We start from the raw sequence: 20792 nt of genomic DNA, 5'->3' as shown, positions 1-20792 counted from the left end.
TTTAGAATCAGAATGTGGGATTTGTAAAAAGTATGTTTAATACCTGGCTAAAAGTTATTTTCAAAAGATGTATATTATAATGAGTATGACTGTACAGATTGATTTTGCCCATTCTTATTGTCAGAATGTGACAATAAGCAGTCACATCCTGCTTATTGTAAACGACTTTGGCTGATGAAGATATTAAATAAATGATTTATATTATTGTTTGTTGTGTCACCAAATTTACCACAGGTACCTGAGTTCCTGCCACAGAAACTATTGAAGAAAAAAAATCATTCAGACATTATTGCCAATAAAAATGTTTCACCTGTAAAACATCCGTGGGGATTCTTAAAAGCTAATGATGTAACTTAAGGAATTACAACATTCCTAATCACAGCATATTAGCCAGCAGTATATTAAAATTAATTTTAGGTAATGTTAGCTAACATGGTAACAATAACACATTAGCTCCTTTGGCATAGCATATGAAGTAAGATAATGTTCGATAATTTACAAGTGTTAGCCAACATGCTAACATTATGTTAGCATGTTAGCCAGCAGTATATTAAAATTAATTTTAGGTAATGCTAGCTAACATGGTAACAATAACACATTAGCTCCTTTGGCATAGCATATGAAGTAAGATAATGTTCGATAATTTACTAGTGTTAGCCAACATGCTAACATCAGCATTTTTTTCTCATTTTAGCTTTGCAGGTGAAGTACGGTAGATTAAAATTAGATAACTTGCTTGTAGTAGCTACTAGTCAACATCCTAACCATAGCTTGTTAGCTAATGTTAGCGGGCTAGCAAATTTTACCATATTTGGTCAATTTCTGTACTAGTTTTAGTCAATGTGTTTTTTTAGGCTACCCACTCATTTTTTTATTTTTTTGTTTTTAACAGTTTAAGAGGATGCTGAACCGTGAGCTGACGCAGCTGTCAGAGACGAGTCGCTCAGGGAACCAGGTGTCAGAGTTCATCGCCAGCACTTTCCTCGGTAAGTTTGTCACATGATAACAGAGTTTTAAATCGAACTCAGAGACATAGGCGACTAGTAATTTTTGTAGTGACAAATGAGTGTTTTATTTGTCAAGAAGAGGTGATTCCGACACAAAATTAAAATGCTGGTAGACTGCTATTAACACCAGAGACAAATATATTAAAATCTGTGAGAGGAGATTATGAGAACGTGATTGTGCTGCATCTGTGGTGCAACTCATCCTTAAAATAGACACAACTGCATGCATTTTTCTTAAATTTGAATGATGAATTAATAAAAGGATTATTAGCTGATTAGATCTTAGAAAAAATATAATTTTTATCAACTGTGTTGATTGTCCAGGATAGCATCCTTTGCAAACATCTTAAAAGCCTTTTCCGTGTTTTGTCATGTAAATTAAATGTATTTTATTCAAATTTTATGTAATAGGACAACATAAACTGAAACTGAATACTTTCACAAGGCACTGTTTGTGCAATATACATTTGCTGAGTTGTGCAACATGATATGGTAGATAAAAAAACATTGCAGAATATAATGAGTTGTGTTTTCTTGGGCTTTATTTGATGTGTTTGGAGGCAAAAGCCTTGAGTCATATTTAGAAAAAAACTGCTTAGAAATTAGTAAAAAAGGATAAAATATTGAAATGATAAAAAAAGAAAAGGGAACAATTAAATATGGATAAAGAGGAGGAAATTTATAGAAAATAAAAAGAGGGTTTTGGAAAGGGAAACAAAATGTACATAAAGAAGAAGGAACAAATATTTTTGTCGAAATGAGGCGTCGAAAAGAGCATTTTTCTGAAGGAGAGGACAGATTGGGAAGGTGAGGATTTTTCCGTCTCTGAAGCAGGAGGAGGTGCGGCAACAGACAGCATTCCCGGACACATTGTGTGGCGTTGTCGTGGCAACTAGGTTGAGTATTATCCGACGGCGTGTTGCATCAATAGCAGGCTCAGTCTTCGGCAGCGCCTCTGGCAGGATGGTCCAGCCAAACGAGGATGGAGCCATCAGTCCGGCTCCGTTGTGAGATGAAAGCCTCAAGCCTGGCCGCGTTTGGAGATGAACCCTGTGGCTCTGGGCGTGAGGAAGAGGAGGCACTGTGAGAGAGGTGAGAGAGGCCAGACGGTGCCTCCTGTGAGGATGTTGTTAGGATTGGTGATGCGTCTGAACGCTGGCGTGTGCGCCTGTGTCGGGCAGCCGCTGCTGCAAGGCTAATGAAACCAATTACAGCTGGAAGATACAAAGGATAACACGCAAATGTGAGGTAAAGAAGTCAAAGCAGGAGGATCGCTTTTGGTTTGTACAAAAATGGATGAGTCATTTTAACGCGAGCGTGTCTGTTGGGACAGCACCTTTTCTCATCTAATGGTATGGAGATCATGTCTGCTGTGTCGGTACAAGACCTTATGCAGATTTTTTGTTATAAAATCCACTTTTTTTATGAGTCCTTTTCCATTTTGGAAAACATGAGAAGCTTTTTGTAATTTGGATTAAAACAACCAATGTTTCTGCTTTCTGTGACTCAGTCCTCAGAAACAGGACATGCAACATTTTCTCCAGCTTTTCTGCACTCCTGAAGTTGGTGTTTATTTTGCCTCTGATGCAACGCGAGTTGTTCACAAGGTCATTGTTCTGTGTTATGCTGAAAAGATGCCAACATGCATGCACATCCGTCATAGAAACATATTCTGAAAGATGAAAACTAGAATCTGAATGCTGTGGTCAATTTTCTCTAGTTTTTGTAAATATTTGTCTGATGAACATATTTTTATATCTAATTCTTATTTTTAAGAACTAAATTCGAACAACTAAGATCCTTTTATTTTAGCCTATCTGCTATAATTAATTAGCTAAATTAAGAGTAGAGGTGATGTTGTGGCATACGTGAGAGTACAGACACCACAAAATACAGTTTTAATATTTTAAAATAGAAGAAGACTAGTTGACATTCTAAGCTATCTAATCTTTAGCATGTTTTATTCAAAATTGACCAGACTACTATCACTTATATTATCACTAATGTTACTACTAAGGTTAACATGGTTTATATCCACCATGTTCCTTGACTGAAACAAGCTGAAAGCTCAGAAAGACAAGACAGAGCAACCTTCCTGTTGCCACTTAAAAACTCTGCTCTCTTGCCGCCTAAATTAATAATACAGTTTTCTTTTAAGTGCTTTGATATCTACTTTATACCTCCTTGATTATGAAATTAGCTGCTTTTGCGTATTCTTCTCTCAGTAACAGCATTCACACCAAAGAAGGTTTGTTTTTGGAGGGACATCAATGCACTGCTTCATCGTAAAACTCAGGACGTTTTGAGTTTAAATCAATGCTGCGGCATTTCTGTGTTGAGTTTGCATGTTCTGCCCTTATATACAAAAGTGGCCTTCCTGTTATCACCTGAAAGTATTACTCTCTCTCTCAGCTTTACATGTAAGAATCAATTTTGTTTTAAAAAGCCTTGTATATCTCAGTGGTACAGAAAAAAAAGGTCACTGTCACTGGTCAGGATCCATCTGAGGATTGTCTCATTTCGGTGGGAAACTGATTTCTTCTAGAGAAAACTGATGAAAAGCTGTTTTCTTCCGCATGTATCATAGCCATTTTATGATTTTGAACAAACACAGAGACTGATTAAATGTAGATATGAGTTTAAAAGGTGAGCAGGTTGGTTAAATAAAATTAAAAACAAACCTAGAGCTGCTGAAGCTGCAGTAAGACGCTGTGGCTCTGCCTGTCAAATCTGTCGGTTGCTTGGCCACCTGGAGCAAATGGTTCTGGGAGCAGACACATTTCCAAAGCTCATTTGTTGGATCTAGCCTTAACTTTGTGTCTGTTTTGTTTCTGTGTTTTTTGATGCTGCAGAGAAGCAACATGACTTGGAGATCCTGTCTCCGCCTACTAAGGAGAAGGAGAAGAAAAAAAGGCCGATGTCACAGATTAGCGGTGTGAAAAAGGCCACACAAAGCCCAAGCTTAGCGCCTGCTTGCATCCCTCGCTTTGGAGTCAACACACCTCATGAGAACATGTTGGCAAAGGTAAGATCACACACTGAAACCCCAAGAGAAACACACAGAAATGTTCTGCATAATTTGCATGTTTTTGCTCTTCGCAGGAAATTGAGGACCTTAATCGATGGGGTATGGATATTTTCAAACTAGCAGAATATTCTGGAAATCGCCCTCTGACGGTGATGATGTACTCCATCTTCCAGGTAGGAAAATCCTGCTGTAAGAAATAGTTTCCTACACAAATAGTAGAATGGAAGGAAAATGAAAATGTTAAGTTTAAATGCAAAAAATGGGTGCTGAGTCAAATTACCACGTTTCTGTTGATGTCTGTATTAATATGTTGTATATATACATGCATATGTCTGTGCGTGTGTGTTTGCGTGTATATGTTTGTAAACGTAGATGTACTGTGTGTCTGTATGTAGAAATATTTTCAGAATTTTATCTCTAGTTTAGCTTGTAAACTAGCAGGTGTACATTTTTTCTACACTACATCTTTTTATTCTGTTTTTCATTTCTGTTAACTCTTATTTTGTTCTGTCCACTTTTTGCTGTGACAGCTTAAATTTCTGATCTGAAACGATGATTTTATCTTAATTAAAAGAGTTTATGCAGACAGTTGATGTTTTATTTGCTTGTTCCATTCAAAGGAGCGAGATCTCCTGAAAACCTTCAAGGTGCCAATTGACACCTTCCTCACCTTCATGATGACTTTAGAGGACCACTACCATGCGGACGTAGCTTATCACAACAACATCCATGCTGCTGATGTGGTGCAGTCCACCCATGTCCTCCTGTCCACTCCTGCTTTAGAGGTGAGCGCTGTAGTTTCTCTTTTTTGGCCCGCTCTTTCCACTACGTTTTCGGGTTGAGGTACCGTTAAAGTGACCCTGGTTCGACATCTTTCTTCATCCAAGGCGGTGTTCACAGACCTAGAGATCATGGCCGCTCTTTTTGCAAGCGCCATCCATGACGTTGACCACCCAGGCGTCACCAACCAGTTCCTCATAAACACAAGTATGTCACTTCCTGGTTCTGCATTCAGCTGGGATAACAGATGTAATGTATCCTGTATACATTCATAAATTTGAGCTGGTTCTCTGCCAATACCACGTTTGGCAGCGCATTTATGAGATTGATTAACAGCGCTAACACACTCCTCCTGGTTCTGATTGGTTGTTTTTGGTCAGGAGCATTTTTTTCAGATAGCAATACGAGCACAGGGAGGAGGTGGAGGAAATTAATATTTTCACAGATTATCTATCTCATAACAGTCATGATATGCTGAGACAGTTTTAACAAATATGTAAAAAATGTTTTTTTATATACAAAATGTTCATACAGCAGCTTTAAAATAGACGTGTGTGTTTAAATGAAAAGTGTTTTAAGAGCAAACAGTAAGAGCAAGCAAAGAGCGTAGTTTATATAGGTGTTTAGGTGGTTCCGACTCAAAGAAAAACTAAGTATGATTAGAATAAAATAGTTATACTAAGTCTGGAGTAATTTATTTAATGTAATTGTAACCACCATAAACCTTTCATTATTGAGCAAAACCAAAAGAGAGGCTACTATGGGATCTGGCATATGTCCCAGTTTTCTGTAGAATGATGTTTAAAGTGCTGTTGTTGTTGGATAGTGACAGTTTCCTCCTTCCTTCTTTGAGGTTCTGAATTGGCACTAATGTACAACGATTCGTCTGTGCTGGAGAACCATCACCTCGCCGTCGGCTTCAAGCTGCTGCAAGAGGAGAACTGTGACATCTTCCAGAACCTCAGCAAGAAACAGAAAGACTCACTCCGGAAGATGGTGATCGACATGGTAAGGCTGGGACTCCTTTTCGTCCTTACTACTCTGGAAAACTATTTGAAAGTATGGAATTTCATTAAATATGTCCAGGTGTAAATAAGTATGAGAACAGAAGGAAAGAATTAGATTTAATTCCATGTTTCATTGTCAAAATGAAAGATTTTGACAATTAAACATTTTTGAGGTCATTGAAGCCTGACCTCAAAAATGTCTCTTGTAAATTTAGGATTAACGTGTTTTTCAAAAATGGAAAAAATGTTCTAAAATTTAACTCTAGAAAAGTATGAAATGATGACATGAAAATGGAGAAAGTCTGTTTGTCAATGTCAATGTAAAATTTATATAGATATCACTTTTAAAAACAGGTTAAACTGCACAAAAATGCTGCACAAAAACAACAGCACAATAGAATAAGTTGATGAAAAGAGAAAATAATAATAATAATAATAATAATAAGTAAATAAAAATAAAATATCACAACAGAAAAGTTATAGTATCAGGCCTCTATTTAATGCCAACAAATAAAAATAAGTTTTAAGAATCGTTTAAGATGATCCAAAGCCTAATAAATTATAAACTTTCAACTTCATTTCTCGTTTACACAGCAGGCAAATGCGACCCAAATTAAAAAGTTTTTTTTTGCCTAAATGTGACCCATACTTGACTTTTTAAAAGCAGTCTGAACGGCCTAATTCTGATCTTCTGAAAAATCAGATTTGTGCCACTTTCATGCGAGGGACAAAATCTGGAACAGTTTTCAAATCATCTGCAGTCAGAACAGTCATGTCGCATTAATCCGACTTTTACAGTTTAACCTGAGACTTTTATCAAAATTATTCCCCAGAAGAAGCTAGATGGAGCAAATCCATGTCAGAAACAGAAAAAATGTCTTGCTGCTTTTCTTAACTGAACAAACTAATAATCATATAGATTCAGTTTATCTCTTTGTGTGATTACTGCATGTAGGTTTTGCAAAAAAGGCCAAACATTTGGAGCTACAGCAACTTTCCATGTGTTAGTACCTTATGAAGGTTGATGTTTAGTGATTAAACAGGTTTCATCTGTGTGGGATGATTTGAGTTGTGCTGCTGCTTGGCTTTGTGCAGGTTCTGGCCACAGACATGTCCAAACACATGAACTTCTTGGCAGACATGAAGACGATGGTGGAGACCAAGAAAGTGACGAGTTTGGGAGTCCTGCTGCTAGACAATTATTCTGACCGCATCCAGGTAATGAAGTGCCAAATAATATGAAATAATTCGGACATTTCATTTTTATTTTAGAACTATTGTGCGTGTTTGTTGTTCAAAAGAAACACTGATGTGAAGGATTGAAACGCTTCAGCGTGTTTGCTAACTTTGAAAACATTTTTCCCCCTAAATTAATTTTTCCAAATAAATTCTAAACCACTAATTCTCTTGGTTTGACATTTGTGTTGAAGTTTTTGTTAGACTTAAGAATCCTTTAAGTAGTTAGATGGTTATATTCATGCTTTTATTTTGAAGTGGGTGAAGACTGTTTATGTTGCAGTTCCACTTCCTCTCCTTGCAAAATTTATTGAGAAAATTACAAGTATACAACAAAAAACATTACAAGTTAAACAAGTTAAACTTTACAAGTGTGCAGGTATACACCAAAAAACAAGAAGAATACAGCACTTAAATGAACAACCAGGACTGATAATTACACAAATACATGATGAACTCTTCATATATGAGTTGTTTTCAAAGCGTCCTCATCTTCTGCTTGTGACACATGGTTGAATTTAGCGTGTTAGCATTAGCTTCCCATAAATATCACGTTGGTGTAGCACTTTAGCATTAGCAGAACTAATGCTTATGGTTAGTGCTTTAGTGGATCTGGTTGTAGAATGAAGTGCTTTCAATTATTTTGGCTCATAAACACTATAGAAAATGTATTGTTTCATTGACGTATCTTCTGGCTCAGAAGTGTTTTTTGGGTTTCTTTTGCTTCAGGTTTTACAGAACATGGTCCACTGTGCTGACTTAAGTAACCCAACCAAACCACTGGAGCTGTATCGGAAATGGACGGACCGCATCATGGTGGAGTTCTTCACCCAGGGAGACCGAGAGCGGGATAAGGGGATGGAGATCAGTCCTATGTGCGACAAACACAACGCCTCCATAGAGAAGAGCCAAGTAAGTCAAGTCTGCACATCATCTTGTGGAAAAGTTCATGTTTTTACAAGACAAATGGTCCAAACTTAGGCTGCGTTCACACTGCAGCCCGAAATGACTCAGTGTTTTGAGGTAATTCGACCCGTATCTGATCTTTTCATGACAGTCTGAACAACACAGATCAGATTCTTTTCAAATGCGACTCGGGCCACTTGGATGTCCGACACGTATCCGATTCAAACGTTCAGGTCGCATTCATCCTACCTGAACGTCACTGATTCTCAACAAATGTCAGTGTTCTGCATCCTGATACAGCGGGAAGAATAACAACAACCATGGTGGACTGTAAAGAGGATTAAGTTGTTAATATTCTGGCTCTGGTTGGACAACAACTTCAGGATCGTAAGCTATGGTCCACCGTTAGCATCCATGTTTACTTCAGCAAACACCGAGCACTTCTTCTTTTTATGGCGGCTGATAAAACATTGAGCACGCTCTCTGTGTGTGACATTATTGCGCCCTCTACTGCACATGCGGATCACTTTCACGTCGCTCTTCACACTGGAGATCACATTCAGATCCCATATATTTGGAAGTGTGAACGGCCACAGCCAAAAATGGGAATTTGGTCACTTTAGGCTGCAACGTGAACGTAGCTTTAGTCATTGGTTTTCCTCCGCAGTCTTCACAAGCTTTATCGGTTGGTTCTGGTTTCTCTTCAGTGTTTTTGTATTTTCCCACCCAGGTGGGGTTCATTGACTACATCGTCCACCCGCTGTGGGAGACCTGGGCTGACCTGGTGCACCCCGACGCCCAGGACATTCTGGACACGCTTGAAGACAACAGGGAGTGGTACCAGAGCATGATCCCCCGCAGCCCCTCGCCGACGAGCCCGGACGAGCCTCACGCTGAGGTGGGACCCGCAGCTGGCACTCCAGGGTCAGGAGGAGCCTTCCCTTCATCGGGAGGAGACAAATTCCAGTTTGAACTCACCTTGGAGGAGGAGGAGGAGGAGGAGGAGGATGAAGAGGAGGCAGAGTCTGACCTCGAGAGCCCCTTGGAGGAGGAGTCTCTGACCAGTGGAGATCGGAGACACGATTCGTCCTCGCCGTCCCTGTCTCCAGACCCCCGCAGTGGCGGCAGCAGTAGGTACCGCCCTCCCTCCCCTCACCCGTCTCGGACCCTGAGTCTGGCCTCCATGTCGGTGCGGAGCCCCCACCCTCACAGGACGCTGGGCTCCCCGGAGCCGGAGGCTTCGGACAGGAACAGAGAGCTGAGCCAGGAGGGCGACGGCGTGGCCTGCCTGCGGATGGGAACGTAATGACCAGCAGGAGCCGCCCTGCCGCAGAGACATGAGCGCCGGCGGCGGCGGCAGGGCGAGCCTTCGCCAATAATGTCTGTAAAATCACCACAGTCCCTTTACACTGGAGACACCTTCTCTGGAGAGCAGAGGAGCAACTCGCCTCTGTGTTTTTCTTTCTTTTCCAGCAAGATGAAATGTTTTATCCTCTATCCGAGTGCCTGATAGGCCTTCCTGGTTTCCTGCAGCTTCAGCTGATGAATAATTGCTGCATTTGAACTGGGAAGAGTGGAATTAAGGCTTGTACTCACACAAAAGGTAACAAAACCTAAAAGGAAACGTCTTCCTCCAAAATAACTGTGACATCCGAGCATGAGCGGCAAATGAGGACTACAGTGGTGTGACAGGGTTTTGAAAATGATTTTGCACCATGGTTTTAATTTAGGATTTAGGATAATTAAGTTGGGATAGGTAAGTATGATTTATTTCTTTAAGAATGGCGTGTGAAATGAGTCAGTTAACCAAATACGGGATGTAGATGAGAAAATCGACGGACCTAACCTCAGGGTATGAAGTGAAGCATAAACCTAATGTAGCACAGGTGTACTAATCCCCCAACCCAAACCGTCTTTCCTGTTTGTCTCATTGAGGAATGAGACGTTGTCCAAAATGTGTGTCTTTACATTTATTTAAATCCCTTTAATAGAGAATTTGGCAGATGAAGCTATCAGATACTCAAACCAGCTTGTAGCACCACAGGAACCGAACACTTTAGACTGAACCCCAGTCTCACCTGTTGAAAAGACACCAATGTATACTTAGTTTGAGCTTTATTCTATTTTCTACCGTATATTTTAAATTGTTTATGTTTTAATTTCTGTACCGTTCCTCATTGTATGTTTGCTGGTCTCGTGTGTGTTTTTGTGCTGAAGAAAAGCATTTTTTAATCAGGGTGCCTCCAGTCCGCAGTAGCACTTTACCGTCTTTACCGTTCTGCTCTCCTATTTAGTCACACAAAGGGCTTCACCCACTGTAGGCCTACTGATCACATACACAAAAAACCTGTACAGGACATTGGACTACAGCTCTCAGAAGGCAGAGCAGGCCACAAACTTAACATCTTATGGACGAGCATGAACGATCCTGGCTCTCCAGCAGCTTCTAAAGCTACAAGTTAAAGGTTTCTGTTGTTTTAACGAAAATTAAAACCATCGTGTAAACCTTCTCACCATTAAAAGAAAGTACAATTTGCTATAAATCTGAGTTCATACAAAGAAAACTCTGGGTCTCCTTACATCGAGGTACACAGGGTTCCTACCCAGACTTGAAATAAATAAATTTTAAGATAAGCTTTGAAAAGGAAAATTGAGTTTGGAACAAAAATGCACCTTTAAGTCTCCAAGAGGTTATAAATGGGTAGTTCTCCCTTAATTAGAAGATTAAATAGTGCAAAAAAATGTTTTTCCTCTTTGTTAAATGCATCAAAATTAGGAACACTCACCATTTTTTATTCTGTAAATGCATCAGGCAGCCATGTATTTTAGGTGCATTTTGTCTATACTTTTCCAGGAATCAAGCTAGTTTTCATTTACTCTTCAAGAAAATAAACCTCAAATATGTTCTGGCAGAAACATGGCAGTTATAGATAAGTCTTATAAAAAATACTCTTTTTACAAAGTTGTTAAAAATGTCCTGACAGAAGAAAATGACACAATTTGTGAAATTAGCTCTGACTGCCGCTTCCAGAAAAGCACCGTTCCCCTTCAGAACCAACCAATCAGAACCAGGAGGAGGGTCTTAGCGCTGTCGGCCATGCTCATGTATATAGCACCATTTGCAGAAAAACTGAACTTATTGAGTTTTTCTCAGAACTTCCTGCTGCAGCTTTAAATTACTTATATTACACCCTTAGCATCTCTGAAAGATTAATTCAGCCTTTAAAGTGATTTATTAGATATTTAAACCAGACATGTTACAGAATTTTTCAGTGTTTTTGCTCCTCAATAGAAAATAAAACAAGCACAGCTGACATTTATTAAAGCGTTCAGATTCAAAAATAAGAAAATGTGTTGTTTTCTTTGTTTAATCGTCAGGACTGAAGGAATATGAATATTAAATTGTAGAATTTGCTCTCAGTTTGTCTGGATGCAAAAAGCTTTTTTCTACTCCACAAGTGAAAAGATGTTTCTTTCAAGATGTTTCTTGAAATGTGGAAAAGAAGACAATAAAATGCATTTAGACAAGAGTTTTGCACTAAAATTCCCAGGATATGTTAAAAAATACCTGCAGAAATGTAAGTAACGTATAAAACTGGAAACGTGTAGCAGCCCTGTGTAAAGCGACGTAACGGTTTAAAGCCGCAGCATGCCGTCCTCTCCAGGCTGCTGCATCCAGAGCGTCGCTGCGGCTGATCTTTGGTTGTGGTTGAGTTGGTGAAGCTCACGCTCTGTCCACTCTGTGCCTCTGAAGGAGAATGAAGTGTGTTTGGTTTGGTAATAACAGTTTTCTTTATTCATAAAAATCCCACTAAAGAAATCAAAACCTCAGTTAACCAGCGACAACTGTTGGTTCGCTATTGCATTAAAAAGAGGAACACAAAATCTGCACCAACTTATGAACTTCTTGTGGTTTTCTGTTTATTATTTAAGAGCTCCAGTTGTCGAAACAACTGAAAAAGACAAAAAGAACATGTAAGTAGCTTATCATGAGTTTTACACCTGCAAATGATTTATGGTAAAGTTAATATATTTTCAGATTAATCTAATATGTATTTTACCTATTCTGTATCACCAATGTGGCTTTTTTAAAATTGTCATAAAAACTAAATCGTCACACTAAGTCTGTGTGTCAAACACTAACAGATAAGGAGAAATATTGGAGCAGTATTTATACAACCACATACTTTTTGTTCTCTTTTTAAATTAAATGTTCATATACTTTTATTTCACGTTTTGTTTAACTCTTCACTTTTTGTTTTTGGTTAAGTAGATGTATCTTATTTCAATATGATGAACAAAAACTATGAATCAACAAACATAATTATTGTCTTTTACAGCACTCCGTATAGAGAAAACTGTACATTTCTTTAATTATTGCACAGACATTGTTTGTTGCTAATCTATTAGTGTACATTTGTTAGACTTTTATTTTGAAAGGTTTTAATTGGTTGTAACATAGCTGCCATGCAGGTGTGAAACCATAAGTAACAAATTACAGAAATTAGAAGCAAATTAGTTTTATTTTTTATTCAAGTTTTGTTTTCATTATTTGAGAATCTGACAGACTTTGGTTTTGAAATTATAATCATTTCTGAAACAAACAAGAAACTATAAAAAAAACTACAAGTAAGCAAACCCTGATAGGTGGAGATTCTCCTTACGATCCACAGTTAAAACTGTTTTTCAATAACAATACTGATTGTTATTGAAATGCGTTGAACTCGGACGTGACGCCATCCCAGATCCTGTCTTCAAACTCCAAACGCAGCGTGATTTTAGGATTGTTTTAGAAGGAGAATATTCGCTTTTAATGAAATGACCTCTTGAAAGCTTTTAAAAAACACTATGCTCTACCTGAATGATGCTAAGGTCAAGCAAAGCGATGCTGAGGATTTTTCTGACGGAGAATCGATTGAACAGATGGGATTTAAATATTAAATATTCATATTTTGATCACATGATTTGCAAACACAATGTTGTCAACTAAAGATTATCCAAATGCAACAATACATTAGTACCAAAATTTGAAAAATAAAGTTTGTACTCACTTTTGGATTCATTTTGAACCAAAACAGGAAAGTAATCTTGTTTATTAAAGAAGTGGAAACACCCAAACCAAACCAAACCACACCTCAAACATCAGCCACAGGTTAAAGTTTGCTGTCTAACTTTAAGCATTTTATGTTTTGTCACGTTACAAATGAAGATGTCAGGGACAACAGAAGAATGCTTCCTTGTGCCAACAGGGGCTGCTGCAGAGCTGAGACACCAGTTCAAGAAGGTTGGGACTTTGTGTAAAAATGTAAATAAAAACTGCATAAAATATGTTAGAAACCCATATTTTACTCACAATGGAGTGAACCTCCCTTTTAAATGTATAAACATTTTTTACATTTCTATTTTGAGACCAGAAGACAGTTTTTAATCTTCTAATTATTTGACGAATGATGGATGATACGATCTTCCGTCTTCCCAGTTCTGCATTGGGGAACATGTTTCCACCTTTTTTCTTTTTATACCCAATTTTATTCCTGATCTACTGACAATAAATCTTAGCAGCTGCAAAATGCTCCTCCAGCAGCTTAGTGTTTAAAACCTCTTACCTCTGCAATCTTTTCTTTATGTCCTTTTTTCCAGATGCCACCATATTTCTTTTTTTTTCCCTCATGAGGTTTTTTGATTTCTTAATTTTCACTTTTATGTTTACAGTTTTTCGTGAATCCAGGTGCATCTCAGCAATCATTACGGTAATTTTTGAAAGCGAAAGCTTTTATGGATTCATTACACAGTGAGTGTTATATTCCTGGCATTTATTTGTCTTACGTTAGTCAATCATAACTACTGTTGTTCAAAAAGACAAAAAAAAAAAAAGATTTTTAAATACAGGAATGTTTTGGTATGTCATACAAAATCACAAGAAAAACTCACAAGAAGATTAAGCCACCTGTATTCAAACATGGAAAGTTCAGTGGAAGGAAAAACTGGGCTAGAGACAAACTTAAAATTACCTGCAATAATCACTTATGTCTCCCTGTATGTAATGAATCAACATAATGCCTTAGTTTAATTTGCCAAGATGCACCTGTTTATCTTATCGGGTTTATCTTTATATTTCAGACACTTTTTATGTTTTACACAGTGTCCCAACTCTTGAGGAACTGGAGTCACACATTGGTTAGCGTTAAACAAAGCAGGTTGTGTCCCGTCAGGTTAGGAGCGTCAACCTGCTCGACCGGGAAGAAAACCGTGCCACAAGTGTTGAAAACACACAAAACACCTGCCAGCCTACGAAGTTGTACATTTTTACACTAGAGATTTTAAACTGATGATTGTATCAAAGTCATTAACTTTATAAGTGTTAGTTTTTACAAATGAAACATAACAGTATTTAAAGCAGGCTTTTTCATAGGTTTCTGTGCAGCGTAGAGAGCAGCCCTTTGCTAACCCCGATAGCTGAGAATGTTTGTAGTAGTTTCATGACTTTCATCTCTTTCTATACCAAGTAAGTTTGGAGTCTAGAGCGCATAGAGAGACCAGGCAGTTAGCGAGCACTACAAAAGATCATTTACTTCCTGGTTAGGCAGTTGTAGGAAACAATAGTCTTAACAGTATTTTTTTTTTTTTTTTAGGTAGTAAGCTTTATCGATCGGCCTTACGTGTGATAGGTTTGAGCCTCGTGTTAAAGGACCATTGTGCTGTTTTTTGTTTTGTTGGATGCTGACCTTCAAACTGTTTTTCACCCCTAAAGAAATCAGATTGGGTTTCAACTAGAAAATGTTTTTTAGCTGTTAACCTATCAGTTAGGATTCCTGACAAAAATCAAAAATATGTTTTAATTTCTAAAGTCTAAATGAATACCCTTTACATGATGAAAATGCCATCTTTTAATAATTTACCTTTTGCATTTTGAATCCGACATGCTGAAAACAGAATCTCCTGGCATTTTGTGGACCATTCCAAAATACTTCAGATTGTTGATTTTTATTTTGTTAAACGTTTTGGTTTCCAAAGAGTAAAAGGTCCCAAAACGAGAATCCGTCTACATCAGTGGTTCCCAAACTTTTTCTCCTGTGCCCCCCCAGTGATTTCCAAAGATTTTCTGGGCCCCCGCCCCTATGGATTACAAATGGCTGTCTGGTTGAACGACACGTGTGAGGGGGAGAGAGAGGATTCTTAGAGACTCCTTGTCTCTAAGAACGGGGTGGGGGGCAAAATGAACGTATGTAGCTGAACATAAACACCTGTAGCCTACAGGCTACTTGTTAAGCGTAAGGTGCTGTATTGATATTAGCTAGCTAGTCATCTTTTAGCTAACATTACCTGCATCCAACAGCTTTACTCAACAGTCGGTTAGTTTGGGGAAAAACTGTGAAAAGTTCTTTGCGTTTTGCTGCCATGATTCTAACACACCTGCGTAGCTCCGCACAGCAGCAGCAGGTCTCCTTCACTGCCACACAGGTGTAAACCCAGCGCGAGCGTCGTAGCGCTCATGTTGCGTTTAAAGGCGATTCCGAAAAACAGGTTACATGTTAACGACGGATTAAACAGTTTTAACTGCTGATAAACGTGACACAGATATGGGAAGTGTAGAAGCCCCTACTGTATCAAATTGACATAGGAATAACAGAGAGTTGGCCGTTCTAAGGTAAAAACCGAGCGCATACAGCATTCGTTTTGTTTTTTCATCCAGACGGCTTCCCGGGCCCCCCCTGCAATGGCACGCCCCACAGTTTGGGAACCTCTGGTCTACATTATCTAAGCTCATGGGATATGGACCAAAACAAGATTCTGGATACAAATGACAGAAATGAGCTTTTGAAAAAAAAATTTAAAAGTTACTTTTCTATTAGCAATTTTTAATGCAGCCTTAATTTTCAAAATCTTTCATCTTTTGATTGAAAATTTTACAATGCGAAGGACATTTTTACCAGTTAGTCTTTGTAAAACAAAAACTCACTGAGCTTCAAGTATTTTCCTTATTGCAGAGAAGCTTTTGAAAAATGATGCATTGGTGGCATTTTCATCATGGATTCTTTAAAACTTGTTTTTAGACCCACATCCCCAGTCTGAGGCGTCAGCTTGTTGAACTCAGCACCGTGGCTCAACACAGGACAGACAACAGCGCCACTTAGTGTTAAGTGTGTTAGTTGGCAGGAGAGTTCCTGCTTTCATTTAATGCTGATACTGCCTTCATTCTTGTTAATGCAGTCTCTCGGTTTCAGTGTCGTGCAAATGTCTAAAGATATATTTATTCTTTAAATGTGTCAAGAACAAGTACTGTAAGACAATGACTGATTTTATGTTCCAGAGCCTAAAAACAAGTATGCTTTACTTGTATGTACTCGTCTGCCACTCCAATGTTTGTTTTTGTCAGAATTTTTATTTTGCTTTTGAAGCCAAAAGATTCTCGGGAGTTCAGGGTGTTTTATGTGAAAATGCCAATAAACTAAATGGAAATTTATAAACCGTTTTGTTTCTTTCCTAAGGGGAAAAAAATGGAATCTATTAGCTTTTGAAGATGGTGTCATCAAAAAGTTTGGCAAACAAAGCAATACTGCCACCAACTTTAAGTGTTAACACCGCAATCTCTTCTCATACAAATTACACTAAAAGGATACTGCCTGGTAGATTTTACTTTGCCTTTTTTAAATAGGAGCTAGTTTTGACAGGGTTCATGAAACACTTCCAGTATTCTGTTGAAATTAGCAATACAATGGATCAGCTATGGAAAATTTAATGCAATATGATTGTCCATAAAATAGAACAGTTTCCAACAGCATTTTTCCAGCCACCAAAACAGAAAAAGTCCAATGACATTATCTTTTAGTCAGACATGTTTGAGTGAATTCATTCTGCCAAGCAGCCGCTTCTGCTCAGTTTAACCGGGGCGCCGGTGCAGACTGGAGGCTTCACTCCCTGTAGGCGATTAAAACAGTTACCACCACATTAAATTTTACTTTTCAGTGGGGAAAGGAAAAAACCTAGATAGTTCTCACCTTGTAGCGATCACAGACCAAACGAAACAATGAGGATGTGGCCTTTGCTTCAGTCTCTTCTGTGTACTCCTGCAACATGATGATTAAAGACATTTATAAATATAAAACCAGCCTTCAGCAAAGTCACAGAACTAGTCAAGAGTCTGGACACAGCAACAGTTTCACTAGCCATGTTTTACCCCATCAATCGTGACCCAAGGAACGTGCGTGTGAGCCGGGTTCAGAGCTCTGGTCATGACGGCGTAACCGTGCATCAACTTGTAACCCAGACGTCCGGTAGCACATGCATCAACAGTGACCCAGGATACGGAGGGAGCATACAGCTGCAGACACTTTAAAAGATGAACGGTTAGCATCAAGCTACCAGACATGAAACAAGAAGTTAAACACTCACTGGCTCTGCAGCATCCAGGACATTTGCAGCAGACTCCATGCAGTAGATGACCTGAAATGCCAGTGAGGTTCCAGTCAAATGGATAATGCAGGCCTGAAGGAGGGAGACAGATGAAGGAAGTCTGTGCATAAATGTTAAACCAGTTAAGTGCAGGAGTTTTTTTTTCCCCCAAACCTGAATCATGTTTCCTCTGCATTCAGGTTCTCCATGTTGGCAGCTGAAGGGACTGTTTACAGATAGAACTTCCTGAAGAAAAATTTCATTGAAACAGTCAAGATGTTTTAAACATGGCCCAAGCAGTCCATTACCCTCATCTGATTTGTACCTTGGCGTTCCCATAAGGAACCAGAGTGAGGGACATGATGTCCTGCAGCATTGTCCAGGTGGGAAACAGCTGCTTGGTGATGAAGCGTCTGCAGTCTGGACACAGGCTCTCATAGTACAGCGTGAGGGCGACACGAGGAACCGTCTGGTTTGGCTTAATGGCACCAAGCTCCATACATTGCTTCTGGACCTACAAACATGAAAACCAGGGTACAAGAGGCATTTCCTTTGACCAAGTTTGGGTTGTTTGACCCAGAGCTGCTCTGCCTGGTCACATGAAGAGCCACTGGTTCCTAATTTCTGAAGCATGACTTTCATTTGAAATTAGACCAGAGGACACTGCAAACAAACCTTCAGGGCTTTCAGAAATAAAATAAAACCCCAAACAGACATTTAAGAGGTTTTATACACAGTAAGAACATAGTATTGATAAAGTTTGCAGAAAACTTTACTTACCTCCCCACCAGGCAATTACAGAAACCTCACATTTAAATACACTTTGCATATCAATATTAAACATCTTTGTCATTTTTGGTCCTTTGAACATTTTACTTTGAAATATAGTACAGTAAATTAAACACAGCCAACGCTCTCACCTTGCATTCTATGGCGATCTCCAGAGACCGACACCACTGAGACGGAGGGTAACGGCAGGCCGGTTTGGGATGAGAAAGCTCAAAACTTTTATGTTTGGTAGAGAGCAGGAAAAGCACAGCAAGGATGCACAAAACCTTCATGATTATTAGGAGGAAAAATATCCACACAGCTCCAAGACAGACAGCCAGAGAAGACTGAGAGAGCCCCTCCTCCAGAGAGCTGCTTAAAGTCATCACCAGCATCATCAGCTGATGAACACCTGGTGTTGCAGATCCAACCCACATTTCTGAGTCTAATTATGATAATAAGATGTTTGGTAAATAAATCAGGCTTTTTAGTAAATTGTGACAATCATGACAGTAAATCTTGGCACTAACTTAAATGGTTCTCACGGTACACCAAGCAGTTTTAAAATAGGCTGCAATTTTCTCTTTAAAATTTTGGAGATGTGATTTAAAAATAAAAAAAAATAGGAATCATGATGAATTTCTGTTGGAATGACAAATATCATACCTTCTGGATATGATAATGGAAAGAAGGATTTAAAATCAAGAAAATTATGGGGCAACCCTGACCATCCTCTTCATGAGACTGTATTAGAAAAACAATCTCTTTAGTCAGGGGCTTCTTCAATTCTCTACAGGAGATCTTTCCTACCAACAACCATCTCCATCAGCAATATTTCTCTGAATGATTTCAATTAATATGAGTTACAACTACATTTAATTTCCATTTGGGTTCAATAAAGTGTTATCCCAACACCGACTCGTGGTGTATACCGCCACCTACAGTACTGGAGTATGTAGGACAGAATTTCCATCAGCGAATTAATTACACCTGTTAGGTTAGCGGTTGCTGTCCTGACCAGCTGTTTTTGGACGAAGGATGACTTCCCTTTTTGCTTCCAGTGTTTTATTTATTTATTTGTTATCTCTTCAGGAATGAGCCAGCGTCCATATTAACCATGGCTGGTGTTTGAAGGTAAGAATCTATCACACGCTTTAGCATGTTTTGCTAATATGTTAGCAAACAGGCTGTTTTACTTTCTGAGCTCGTATTTAGATATATTTCGACTTTGGAAGTCAGGAGCTTTTTTTCAGTTTTAAACGTTGTCAACTGTCTGTTAGGAAGCTGCAGGTAGCTGAAGTGCAACTTTGGAAAAGCAGGGGCGGTTCTAGGATCAACTGAAGGTGCCCCTTCTCCACAAAAGCCTGACGAACATCAAGGATATGCACTGCCTAGCCAAAAAAAGGTAACATTAATATTTTGTTGGACTGACCTGAGCCCACATTCCTGTGACGTTGCTTTCATAGACTTCATCATGGTTATATATTTAATATTACATGTGTATTTTACAAATGGATGACAATTTCTCTTTTTAGTCTTTAATGTCCAACTGTTTCAGCATCATTAATAAGCAATATTTGGGGTTTATTGTAGTCAGCTGCTGAAGACTAGAAAGTTTTTATTAATGTCTTTAAACAAAACAACTGCTCATTTAACCATTTCAAATTTATTTGAGAACTGAAAGTGCTTACTTCAACATAATTTTCTCAGTCAGGTAAAGTCAGGTTTTACACCAACAGAATAGTTAAAATCCAGTTTTTCAGGTAGGATCTTTTTAAAGAAAAAAAAATTTCTCACAAGGTGTGTGGCATTGCATAATTAATACAGAAAATAAACATTTACAATAACAAGATTGCTTCCAAAAACCATTTTGATCAATTCTGTTATTCTCAAAATCAAACAAGAGACACTTTTAGTCGTCCACAAAGGAAAGGACAATAAGTCACAGAAACATCATCCTGACGGTGTTTTTAACGTGATACAGAAATTAAAAATGGGATTAAACCATATACACAGATCAGAGATCCTAGATAATTAACATTTTACAAAGCTAACAACATTTTCATCAATTTGAAAGTAACACTACTAAAGGGAAAAAAAACCCAGAAATGCAAGATAAAATCTCATCATGGCATGGAAGAAAGTTTTGGATCCAAAGACAAAAAAATCATTACGATACGAAAAATGAGTCTTCCGATTAATTTTATTGTCAAAGTTAATTTCTATTTTTAATCCCACCCAAACGCTTACCGTCCAACACTTGCCTGTAATTCTGGATAAGACTTGATCTCTGACCTTTGACTAACATGACATTTCTGTTTAGCAACCAAGAAACTAAAAAATTTAATCTATTCAAATTCTTCCAAGAATCTGTAAAGGAAGTTCTGCAGATATCTCTGTTCCCCCCCCCCAACTTTTTCCTTCCACTCAACTTTCCATTAATTGTGCCGGATACAGCGCTGAGTAATCTTGACCTTTTGAGGTTTCCCCTCCAAATGTCAAGTCAGTGATTTTTCTTAGAAATTTGAGAGGAAGGAAAAGATGTGGTAGGTCTAAAAACAGCAGCACATGGACATGCTTTTCAGAAGATTAACATTTCTGTATTTAATGATATATATTTTAAATTTTTGTAGTGTAATTGAAATTTGCTGTAAACCTTATGAATCC

General features: G+C 38.4%; 2 protein-coding genes and 1 long non-coding RNA gene across 9 annotated transcripts in view; 2 read left to right on the top strand and 1 right to left on the bottom strand.

Annotated features, from left to right (window-relative positions):
• LOC103143832 (cAMP-specific 3',5'-cyclic phosphodiesterase 4C) overlaps positions 1 to 13562 on the top strand; it is a 138402-nt gene extending 124840 nt beyond the window's left edge. For all 7 annotated transcript variants that reach the window (XM_007560536.2, XM_016675547.1, XM_016675548.1 and 4 more), the window contains 9 exons: positions 893 to 986; positions 3860 to 4032; positions 4110 to 4208; positions 4656 to 4820; positions 4923 to 5022; positions 5669 to 5823; positions 6918 to 7040; positions 7788 to 7970; positions 8695 to 13562. In XM_007560536.2, coding sequence (XP_007560598.1) covers positions 893 to 986; positions 3860 to 4032; positions 4110 to 4208; positions 4656 to 4820; positions 4923 to 5022; positions 5669 to 5823; positions 6918 to 7040; positions 7788 to 7970; positions 8695 to 9270 — 1668 coding nt within the window. In that variant the 3' untranslated portion in view covers positions 9271 to 13562. The remainder of the gene's footprint in view (positions 1 to 892; positions 987 to 3859; positions 4033 to 4109; positions 4209 to 4655; positions 4821 to 4922; positions 5023 to 5668; positions 5824 to 6917; positions 7041 to 7787; positions 7971 to 8694) is intronic.
• A 3020-nt stretch (positions 13563 to 16582) lies between these two features.
• LOC103143833 (gamma-interferon-inducible lysosomal thiol reductase-like) lies at positions 16583 to 18577 on the bottom strand. Its single transcript, XM_007560538.2, has 7 exons — positions 18278 to 18577; positions 17683 to 17871; positions 17532 to 17603; positions 17358 to 17450; positions 17143 to 17295; positions 16964 to 17032; positions 16583 to 16883 (listed from the first exon to the last, which is right to left on the bottom strand). The coding sequence occupies exons 1-7, from the start codon at positions 18560 to 18562 to the stop codon at positions 16815 to 16817; spliced, it is 930 nt and encodes a 309-aa protein (XP_007560600.1). The 5' UTR covers positions 18563 to 18577; the 3' UTR covers positions 16583 to 16814.
• A 12-nt stretch (positions 18578 to 18589) lies between these two features.
• On the top strand, positions 18590 to 19529 carry LOC103143834 (uncharacterized). The gene is made up of 2 exons (XR_476835.2): positions 18590 to 19259; positions 19406 to 19529. It is a non-coding gene; the product is annotated as an uncharacterized LOC103143834 (long non-coding RNA).
• The last annotated feature ends 1263 nt before the right edge of the window (positions 19530 to 20792 follow it).

Source organism: Poecilia formosa, unplaced genomic scaffold (genome assembly GCF_000485575.1).
Source record: "Poecilia formosa unplaced genomic scaffold, Poecilia_formosa-5.1.2 Scaffold116, whole genome shotgun sequence".
NCBI lineage: Eukaryota > Metazoa > Chordata > Actinopteri > Cyprinodontiformes > Poeciliidae > Poecilia > Poecilia formosa.
The sequence above is the reverse complement of the archived record's forward strand: the minus strand, read 5'-3'. Positions and strand labels throughout refer to the sequence as shown.

What these genes read in the sequence shown, in the direction of transcription:
- LOC103143833 (XM_007560538.2), bottom strand. Translation starts at nt 18,562, where the DNA reads ATGTGGGTTGGATCTGCAACACCAGGTGTTCATCAGCTGATGATGCTG. An exon ending in CTTGGGTCACGATTGATGGG is followed by an intron (nt 17,033 to 17,142) that starts GTAAAACATGGC and finishes ATCATGTTGCAG; the next exon opens with GAGTACACAGAAGAGACTGA. An exon ending in TGGTCTGTGATCGCTACAAG is followed by an intron (nt 16,884 to 16,963) that starts GTGAGAACTATC and finishes AATCGCCTACAG; the next exon opens with GGAGTGAAGCCTCCAGTCTG.